At 34.6% G+C, this 11,075-nt stretch overlaps 4 protein-coding genes across 4 annotated transcripts; 2 read left to right on the top strand and 2 right to left on the bottom strand.

The window, feature by feature from the left end:
* Positions 1–621: 621 nt before the first annotated feature.
* Positions 622–4,469, bottom strand: LOC116776232 (uncharacterized). Its single transcript, XM_032669372.2, has 4 exons — positions 3,131–4,469; positions 2,433–2,595; positions 1,957–2,077; positions 622–1,374 (listed from the first exon to the last, which is right to left on the bottom strand). Exons 1-4 carry the CDS (start codon positions 4,219–4,221, stop codon positions 1,151–1,153), a joined length of 1,599 nt encoding a protein of 532 aa, XP_032525263.2. The 5' UTR covers positions 4,222–4,469; the 3' UTR covers positions 622–1,150.
* A 3,227-nt stretch (positions 4,470–7,696) lies between these two features.
* On the top strand, positions 7,697–8,159 carry LOC133319773 (histone H3-like). Its single transcript, XM_061525335.1, has one exon. The coding sequence runs from the start codon at positions 7,697–7,699 to the stop codon at positions 8,105–8,107; it is 411 nt and encodes a 136-aa protein (XP_061381319.1). The 3' UTR covers positions 8,108–8,159.
* A 133-nt stretch (positions 8,160–8,292) lies between these two features.
* On the bottom strand, positions 8,293–8,795 carry LOC116776230 (histone H2A, sperm-like). Its single transcript, XM_032669369.2, has one exon. The coding sequence runs from the start codon at positions 8,772–8,774 to the stop codon at positions 8,382–8,384; it is 393 nt and encodes a 130-aa protein (XP_032525260.2). The 5' UTR covers positions 8,775–8,795; the 3' UTR covers positions 8,293–8,381.
* Positions 8,796–9,436: 641 nt separating this feature from the next.
* LOC116776229 (late histone H2B.L4-like) lies at positions 9,437–9,949 on the top strand. The gene has a single exon (XM_032669368.2). The coding sequence runs from the start codon at positions 9,474–9,476 to the stop codon at positions 9,867–9,869; it is 396 nt and encodes a 131-aa protein (XP_032525259.1). The 5' UTR covers positions 9,437–9,473; the 3' UTR covers positions 9,870–9,949.
* Positions 9,950–11,075: the final 1,126 nt, after the last annotated feature.

Below are 11,075 nucleotides of genomic sequence, written 5' to 3'. Positions count from 1 at the left end.
ATTCCAAAACACTAATTTATAATTTTTATAGAATATATTACATCACTTTTATCTTACTTATTACTTAAGTTTGTAGTTAATTAAAAAATGCAAAAATAATATCACAATAAGTCACTTTACAACATTGTTAACTACTAATTAGTAAATTGGATATAAGTATCCTTTGTAAACTATTTGAATGGTTAAAAAGGGAGTAACAAATAGCTTTCTCATTAAACAAAACCACACATGTGTAATGGATTGAAAGTTATTAACATTTATTATAAATAATATTAAAAGTATGAAGGGTGCAGATATTTTAAAGAACTGCCGGGTTTTAAATACAAATATACAAAATATTAAAAATAATGTTTCGTTCTAAAAGGGAACAAAACTCAGTTCAAAACACAATTTATACATTAAATTATCAACGTACTATCAATTTAGTTTTCTCTTATTCATTTAATTACATAGAATGGAAATAAAATACAAATAGTTATGAACTAACGTTTAAATCATATTTTATTTACATTCTGAAATACGGATGATATAAATGATATTAATAAATCATATATAATTACCATTACAAACATTACATTCACAGATTATAGCTATTAATGTCCAAATCCCGTAAAACTTTGGTATGTCTAAATAAATAAATTATTTCAATTTCAAATATATAACCTAATAAATTAAATAAAGGTTCGATAACTTGTCCATATAGAAATTATACAACCATTTAAATACAACGCCATCTATTGCATTTTTGTGACACTACATAATAAGATACTGAGGTCCAATCACGTATTTGTTTTGTAGTGATCAAATCCGTTTAAATTTAACAATGTCAGTTGTTCTTCATTGAATGAGGTACATTTTTACGAACATATAGAATATTTCCTCAGATAAAATGAAATAGTTAAATTTAAAACTCTTAATATATGCAGGGGATGAAATGTTAACTTTAAACTCGTTTAAATAATAAACTTATATCATCAATATGTCCTATTATAAAAGTGGGTTAAAGACTCTGTTATAGAAAGAACTATTTATTCGTACTTAAAGGATAGTTTTGCTGCCTTGCGCAAGAATAAATCTAGTAATTTTTAAATGAGCAATATATACAACCATTACGACAACGCCATCTATTATAGACATTTTGAACTACTAACTAATACCACCTAGCTGTGCCAACTCTATTATCAGGGGGATCTTGGGCGCAACAGTACGAAGCCAGAATACCCACAGAAGCTAGACATAAAGACAAAATGCTAATGCTGCAAACAGCACCGGAAGTTATATCATTCAGTGGAGTTCCTGTTTGTGGCTGCAGCGTCAAAAGCAGCAGCAGTCCTATAGAGCTGAGCAGCGCGAATGACGCCAGGACAATGTAGCCTGAGAAAGAAATTTATGTTTTAATTATCTTAACATAGTTTTTGTGTTAGTTCTTCATGCGGGCGGAGCAATGAGAAAGTATATCTTTATTTTATGGTCAGTTTTATTGCCCGCATCTTTTAGTTTTCCCAATGCTACCATATTAAATATTAATAAAATTTAATAGCGTCTTTAATGTCAAAATAAAATGTACATTTTATTTGACATATATACATAGTCTGTGTATATATTATATAGTCTGTGTATGTATATATTGTCTTAATGTAACTTTGTTACCAACTTCAAAAAGAGGTTTTTCAATTCGAGCGAGTATATGCTTTTTTACTTATATTTATGAAAGACAGTTCAATATATTGCCAATGTTTTATACAAACTGTTAGATTTAAAGCATTTAATTTTTGTCACGTAATTTTGTTATGTCGAAACGTGTTTGTAAAAGTTCTTAATTTATTACCAAGATGCGTTTAATTTTCTTAAAAATTTAGTACCAAGTGTGAACGAATCCGTAGCATTAATAAAAAGTACGTACATATTATGATATAATATACTGATTTTTAACATATTTTTATAAGTTAATCTCACCTGAAATATAATTCCTGTTGGGTAGCAATTGATTACGTCTCGACCTAAGACCTAGGAGACCTAAAAGGAAGCAGGTGAATCCAGACAGAACTCCGAAGTCTAGGTAATAGCGTCGACCCATCTGGAGATAAAAGAACACGTAGCAATAATTTTATACTCAATAGATATTAAATTTGATCTACTAATTCGGTCTTTTGTTGTGTTATGAACAAAAAACGTCGCATGAAATTTAACGAATTCATTACTTTTATTGTAAATGTTACGAATTTTATATAAAGTATTGATAAAAAATACGTATCTTTACTCATTATACAATTATAATATTAATATTAATTTCATATATTATATATCTGCGTATCTTTATGTGTTATTAATGTTTTCGATCTTAATAATTTCTAAGCATAACTTAAAAGCGACTTTAAACATGGTAATGGCAGTAAAATTCTAGTATTAAAAGAAGAACATAATAAACTTACACAATACATCATATAAAAGCTCAAGCCGGTGCTCAGTCCACCGCAAACGGTGAGCATCAACGCGGCTATAGCGAGGGAGGCTGTCGCTGGGTTCATTGTCTTGACGCTCGAGAAGGACTTGTAAGTATCCTCAGAATACATCGATGGTGACTGATTGGCGACTCTGAAAGGTTTGCAAAATGTTTGTAGCTGTTCCTATGCGTAATATTGACAGCATTTCCCAAGATGTTTGTGGGATATTTTAGTTTGAATTACTGATGTCCGGTTTTAAGAAACGAAAATTGTTGTGGCTTTAGCAGTGTGCTAAAGAAAAAATAGATAGATCTAAACAGTTAATGTATGAGCGTATATATACTACGGACGCGTGAGAAAATGGTCACAGCGGCGTAAATTTCAATAGATGATTAGGTTAAGGTACAAATTACTAGGAGGGAAGACGAAAGCAGATCTTGTAGTCGGTTGAGGCTTGTCTAAAGTTAATATTATTTAATTATTAATGGGGGAGTGACGATAGATGGGGAAACTTATTTGTATTTTTCGTAATAAAAAGTTCAAGGGACAGATTTTTTAATTGAAGCTCCAACAAAGGAGACCTCACAATCATAAGTAGCTGAGATTATTTAATATTTATTATAATTAAACTTTCTCAATTGTTTAGAATTTGTTAATTGGCTTTTGCTGAAAAACATTTCGCGTACCTTGGCATGATAACTGCTGTATTCTTATCCCTTCTCTGTTCGTCTATTCTTCTGTCATATTTTTCTTCTCTACTAACTTCTCTTCTGTCCATATCGAAGCTTCTTCCTCTCTTCTCTCTAAAACTAGTCACAAAAACGTCCTGTCTTCCAAAATCTGGTAAACCGTAGTTTAATTTCTGCTGAGCCTTTGGTGAAATTGGAGACGTTGCGGATCCTCTCGTTAGGGTTAGATTAGCGCAGGACTTTGATGGGGTCACCTGTGTTGGAGTGCTCGATATAATTTTCATTGGGGTACCAGTGTATCGTGGGCCATCAGACTTGTTTGGGGTTATTCTTACTGATGGCTGACTGGCGTAACTTTTCAGCTTCCGCGGCGTTGATAGTAACTCGTGCAGCTTCTGTGTTGCAATCAGATTCTTCTTCGTCATAGTTGGAGATGTGAAAGTAACATTTCTTCTCTCTTCATCATCTGATGGTACTATCGCATATCTCAGTGTTTTTCCGTTGACAGTTTTGACGATTTCCGTAGGTATTTCCTTTAATTCGTTCTCATCGGGACCGTCTACATTATATTCTTCTATCTCACTCTCATCTGCCTCAACTATTCTCTTCTTCGTCGGAGAGTAATCCATTCCATCATCTATATCTATAACTTCATATCTATGTTTCCTGTCTTCTAGATTGTCGTCACTCGCATTTCTATCACATTTCATTTCGCGCCTTTGTTTGAATTGTGCCATTTCTAAATCCTCGCTTCGTGTCCTACATCTAACAACGGAGCGAGTCGGTTTGCAGATTAATGAAGTCTGTCTTTGGAACTGTCGTTGATATCTCGCTGGTTTTGGCGGTAATTCGGGAGGTTCCTCCCTCTTTCCACTCGCATAAATCCTTAGTGGATTGTCAGATATGTCGGTTCGCATTATTCTGTTGCTTTCACAAGTCTTTCTAGGAGAATTCCCGCCTAACGGCGGCATCCGGCGGTCAGGGGATACGATTTTCGTGACACATGCCTTTTGAGCGAACACCACCTCACTTTGCGCGCAAAACGCGGGATTCGAGTAATATTTGTACACTATCTTAGGGGACTCCATAATAGCGAAACCCGTTACAGCATGGCACACAAAGGGTGACTATAAGCGTGACCGGTCGGGTCTAATGATTTTCTTGAACCTGTCCTGTAATTATTATTACTCTGACACGATATGATCTTCTTGCTTTGATATAATTCACACAGCTACGAAGTACACGCACGAACAGTAACGATCATAGAAATATTTTTGGTCATTATATTAGAGGGAAAAACGTTTATATTCAATAGCAACTAGACGCTCTGTCTGAGGTCCTCTCCCTACGACATTCAACGGTCAACTGGCAAGGGTTTTCGTGAAACGTTAGGGTCGGATGCGTGTGCGCACCCCATGGCACGAGCTATGCGAATAACAAACAATACACAAACGACAACCGATTTTCGCCTTAACTTCAATGTAAGTAACTTATAAAATCCTTTGCACTTTATATTAGCGGTATTTTAAAAAGGTATTTGTCAATATATATCGAGTTAAATGATATAAAGACTTATCCCTTACGTGTTAAGGTTTGAAAAGTAATAAAGATTTTTTTTTATAATTTTGAATTGAACTATTGAATTGGAAGTTAGCGGAGGAAATGATTGCGCCGGGGTACATTCAGAGTTCCCGTGCAACACTCTAATGGAATTGGGTTCGAAGTTACGCAATCCATTAATATTTTGAGACGGTTTAATATTTATCAGTATGTTTGTCTCTCAAATAGTTTAAAATTGCTCAATCTATACATATCTAATATTAGTCACTCTTCGTATAAAATACATAAAAAATAAAGTTTTTTACACAATAATAGTCTGTCCTTCCACTTGTTCCGGCTTATCTCGGTAACGGCTGGACTGGTTTTGAAGGGACTTTCACTGACAGCTGACATAATACGGAGTGATTTAGATTTTTATATTTTTATATATGTAAATAGTAAAATAAAAAATTCGCGCAGACTCAGCCTCGTTCACAGTTACTATTGATTAAATCAAAATTATTTTTTTACGTTTCTCTAAAAATTCTAATCTCAAGTTTATTGAAATTACATTAATAGATAAATTAACTGAATATTATATCGTAATTTTAACAATAAATGAAGATTTAAACCTATTTAGTACAAGACATGTTACATTTGTATTTTGTCGTATATATTCCAAGTTCCATCAAACTGTGTTGTGTATTTCGTACTATGATCAAGTTTGAGTTCATTGAAGGCACGTGCTGCCAACCGTTACAGCCATCTGCCTGGCAGCTGTTCGCAGGGGTTCGGAACTTTAGGTGCTCGACCGGTTTTGATCTTATATAATAATATACTGAATACAATATAACTTGCAGTGAAAACTATGACTGTTTCCTAAGAAAAATATATTAATGTTTATCAGCAATAAATTTTATTTAAACTTATCGTTAATTAAAGTTACGATGACAGAAATTCTGTATTTAAATCATTATTATTTGTGCCAATCAGGCTGAAAGAGAATTGTGTAAAGTGTGTTAGGTTAAAACAGTTTATTGGTTAATAATCGCTGGCGAGATTTATACTCCGCGTCACGTTGCTTCATACAAAAACCAACTACCGTCCCGCGATACAGCTCGAATTACACAGGTTTTTTATATAAATTATAGCCTATGTCTTATTATTATGTCTAGGCTACATTACTGTGAGGCTTCATCAAAATTCGTAAATAAGTTTTTACGTGAAAGAGCAACAAAGGTGCATACATTCAGACGATCTCTCACGTCTATAATATTAATAGGGCTGAGGAATTTATTGTAAATGTTGTTCACCCCTGTACCTTCGTCTATAGGGCGCCGTCATTGACATTTTTTAATGGAGATATATCTATCCAGGTTTTATACGTAACATATAGAAATAGTTATAATTTTAGTATATTTTTACGACTACACCTGACGTCATCAATACATGTACGTAATAAATATTAGCGTTAATAATGTAATATTTTTTTGCAAAGTTAGGAATTATTTATTTTTCAATTTTATGTTCGTTTTGAAATCAGAATTTACTAAATCACTAGTTTTGCTTAATTTCTCTATATTCAATGTTCAAAGTACGAAGGTGAACCTCAATATACCTACAAGTTAAGATACACTTTCAAACCGTTGGTTTTTTGGTAGACAAAGTGCAAGTAAGGATACATTTGGTAAACTAGTTTACGATGAATTGACTGCAAACTGAGATTTGTTTTTTTTTGTATTAAGTATTGTATTACATTAAATATTTTAGTAGATTTAAAACTTATACTTAATCCTTGTCACATGGAAGTCAACTAACTATTAACATGACAAGAAACTATCATCATCATCATCAGCCTATTGGAGCCCACTGCTGTGCAAAGGCCTCTTCTCAAATGGAGAAGGTTAGAGCATTAATCACCACGCTTGCTCAAGACGGATTGGCGATTTCAATCTTATAATTTGATAATCATAAGTCCAGGTTTCCTCACGATGTTTTCCTTCACCGTCCGTCAGTGGTGTCTAAATACTCTTAGAAAGTACATATGACTCGGAAAAGATCACATAAGTACTTGTCAGGTTTCAAACCCGCGCCCTCACGTATGAGAGGCGGGCCTTTAACCTCCAGGCCGCCACAATATTATATGTATCGTCTTCTATATTTTTGACTTTACGTTCATACAGGATGTAATAAGATATATTACACGGAGTATTGCATTGTGAAAGAGTTTGTGGCTTTTTAATAGTAAATCTCATACGCTCCGTATGTAGTTTTGAGTTGTAAACTCGTGGTAAGGACATGTTCAGTTTTAAGTCGCTTTATAGACCGTCTTAAGTGTTATAAATTTATTTTAAATACCCTCTTACAATACATTGTTACTGTTCAAAGGTTTTCTTGTTTCAGTATTTCCCATATAATATATAAATACTGATATATTGTTGCAATTGCAAACAGTGTTGGGTCTGTTTAAAAAAAAATGTTGTTTTTTTTAAGTCCAATTCAAACATTACACGTTTAAAATTAATTTAAAGAGTGATATATAAATAATTATATATAATTTTTTTTTCCTAAAATGGCTTAAACTATTATATATATAGTGATATTTTCTTAATAATGAAATAACAAAAGCCAACGCACAAAAAGGAGAATTAGTAAGGACGTAATAGAAACGAAAAATATGAATAAAAAAAAATAGACTAAGTTTTAAAACTCTGGAAAGAGGAAGTAGATTAAACATCATTAGCAGTTGCTGAGACTTTAATATGAATGTAATACTTATTGTTCTACTTAGAACGCTATGTTCTAATTCGTAATTCGTGTTGGACAAGTCGTCGTAATAGTCGTAGTCGTCGACAAAGTCGTAATCCATGTTGGACGTCTTGTTTGAACATTTCATATCTTGTCAGTGATATTTTTAGAATAGTAAGTACATTAAATTAAACAACCCGAGGGTAGTTATGGATTATGAATTCCAAAACACGTTTATAAATACGATGTTGTGACGAGTCCCCGCAGAACAACGAGATGGCTCGCACCAAGCAAACCGCTAGGAAGTCTACCGGGGGCAAAGCACCACGGAAACAACTGGCGACCAAAGCTGCCAGGAAGAGCGCTCCCGCCACCGGCGGAGTGAAGAAGCCACACAGATACAGGCCGGGGACGGTAGCCCTGAGAGAGATAAGGAGATACCAGAAGAGCACCGAGCTGCTCATCAGGAAGCTGCCCTTCCAGCGACTGGTGCGAGAGATAGCACAGGATTTCAAGACGGACCTGAGGTTCCAGAGCTCAGCTGTGATGGCGCTGCAGGAGGCCAGCGAGGCGTACCTCGTGGGACTGTTCGAGGACACCAACCTGTGCGCCATCCACGCCAAGAGAGTCACCATCATGCCCAAGGACATCCAGCTAGCCAGGAGAGTGCGCGGAGAGAGAGCTTGACGAGGAAGTAGTCGCTCGTAGCGATATTGACAAAGCCCTTTTCAGGGCTGCATCTGACTGTTTCTTCACTAGAACCGGCCCTCGAATAGAACGTGTGTCGTGAGATCAGGTAACATAGTGATCACTGTGTTTTTTATTTTTAATGTTAAAGACAAATTTCTGACGTTTCAGATGAAACAACAACGTGCAGTCCTGATAAGGACTTTGTCGTTCAGGTCATTTGTGCGACCTACATCAACGAATATTAAATAAATAAATAAATAATATATTTAAGTTACTGTGACTGTGATGATTGTGACTGTGACGGCTGCGTGTTCTTGACCGTCTTCTTGGGCAGCAGCTGCGCGTGTATAGCGGGCAGCACGCCGCCCTGAGAGATGGTCACTCCGGACAGCATTCTGTTGAGCTCCTCGTCGTTCTTGATGGCGAACAGTATGTGTCGGGGGATGACTCTCGTCTTGTTGTTCTCCTTAGCCACTTCCGTCGCCAGCTCCAGTATTTCAGCTGATAAGTATTCCAGGGCTGCTGCCAGGTAAACAGGCGCTCCAGCCCCGATCCTGGGCGCGTAGTTCCCTTTCCTTAGGATCTTGTGGATTCTTCCGACGGGGAAGTGGAGACCGGCGCGGGATGAACGCGACTTGCTCTTCTTTTTGGAAGACATCTTCATTTCATTATTTTATGTTACCGATTGTGCTCTTGTCGTGTTATATATAGTCGTCTCAAGAAACGAACAAGTATGTCACTTGACGAGCAAAGGTGTTGAGAGTAACCAATAGGAGAGCTTTTTAAAAGACTTAGTCTTTTGATTTAAATTTCTATTTAGTTTCAACTGAAAATTCCATTTAACTGGGATTTTAATTGCTCAAATCATGATAACTAAGTCGCACTTGCGTATTGATTAGTCTACATCGTCTTTTATATTCAGAAAAAAAATATAAATGAAATGAAAAAAATATGTTAAAAATATTTGTCAAACTTTTTATTAATTTGTCTTTTCTACACCATGCACATGCATAGGAAATTTAATTACAAGCTAAATAAAAAACACACTTGATATATTATTTTTCATATTTAAATTATAATATTTTTTATATATATATGAGTGAGGCTGCCGATATTAACTGAATAAATCTATGTAGGTACTACAAAACTAAAATATAACATAAATCATATTATAAGTGGGTTAAATATACTCACATATAAAATTAGTGCACATTTGTTCATAGAGATTTAATACTTTACAAAAAAGTCATTTGATTGGCTTAGGAACGTAAACTCGTTCAAAACTTTCCTATTGTCCGTCACAAAATTGTACTTGAACTGACGTATAGTTCAAAACGTTAAATTGAGGACATTGAAAATCGTAATGGCGCCGACAAAAGTACCGAAGAAACCTCTTAAATCTATGGAGAAGCCCATAGACAAGCCCATATCAAAAAGCAAGAAAATGAAGAAGAAGAATTATCAGAGCTTTTCAATATATCTATTCAAACTGTTGCGAAGCGTCACGAAAGATAACTTCGGAATATCCAGACATTCAATGTTGATAATGAATAACTTCGTGAACGACATGCTGGAGAAGATCGCTTCGGAAGCCGGTAAGCTGGTCTCCCATGGGAAGAAGACGACCCTTGGCAGTCGTGAGATCCAGAGCGCTATCCGCCTCCTAATCCCGGGGGAACTCGCTAAGCATGCCAACATCGAAGGCATGAAAGCTATCACAATGTATCACAACAGCACACAGAGGGATGAGAAGTCATAGCAAGGGAAATCTTTAATATAATAGCATTGATAACATATTTTTATTATTTATTTATGACCACGGCCCTTTTAAGGGCTTAACTCTGATGTTTCTCAATCGACAGTTGTCAAACTGTTTTTATAAACTTATGAGCCACGATATATGTAGCGATAATGCATTATTCAATATAAAGTATACGCTTAGCACAAGTTTGCGTGACACTACATACGAAGCGTTTCACGTCTCTCATTCAAAACCTTTGTCCATACTATGATGCGAGATATGATAATTATGAAATGTGTAAGTAGTAGTGTAACGATGCAAAGTCGGTTGGGTAACCATATAATTTACTTCTACCCTCAACAACAATAACTTAAAAAAAATAATCTATTTTGTTAATGCTATAGCCATATTTATTCGTATGACTGTACTGCATTTGTGTGTGATATAGACTTAATAGTAATTTGCTAAAGACCGTGCAAAGTGGAGGAGTTTGAGCAGGAATGCGGACCCTGGCTAGTGCTGGGATAAATTGCCAGGAAGAAGAATAGACTTAATAGTAATCTTACCGTTGTATATCTATATTATACTTGTGTAAAATTACAATTGTTACGGTAATGTTACGGTAAGTTACGTTACGGTACGTTACGGTAAGTTACGGTAATGTGTTAGCTTTTATTCTTATGAAACAACATTATTTACATATATATATAAGTATATATTTTCTAAGTTATTTAAATGTACGTACATACTTGATACTCGCATAGATATCAAGCATTGTATTGACTCATTTTTTTTATATGAATTACTTTAAAATACCCGTAATATCCAATTTATCCTTCGTTGGTTTCAAAAGAAGGTTTCATTGGTTTGTACAACCTGAATGGGCGAGTTTAAATAATAAAAATATCTATGGAATATTTTTTTTAACTGGTAATTTTGTTATTGAATATTTTTAATAATGTTCACGTTCTGTTACTATTTCTTGCGCCTTGGTTACTAGACTATTTCTATATTGTTTTACCGGCGAAATAAGTGATTTAAGCATTACTAAAGTCCAAGTAATTTGATGAAATTTAATAGAAAAAATTATATTTAATGAGCACTTTCACTAGATAGGTAGATATTATATGGATTAGTTATGTTCATAACTTTATAAATGCTATTATTTTTACATATTTTACTATTTATATAGAGTTTATTTAAGTTTTACTGATAAATGAATTA

The sequence above is a fragment of the Danaus plexippus genome, chromosome 28 (assembly GCF_018135715.1).
Source record: "Danaus plexippus chromosome 28, MEX_DaPlex, whole genome shotgun sequence".
Lineage (NCBI taxonomy): Eukaryota > Metazoa > Arthropoda > Insecta > Lepidoptera > Nymphalidae > Danaus > Danaus plexippus.
Note: the sequence above shows the minus strand (reverse complement) of the source record. Positions and strands in the feature narration are given on the sequence as shown.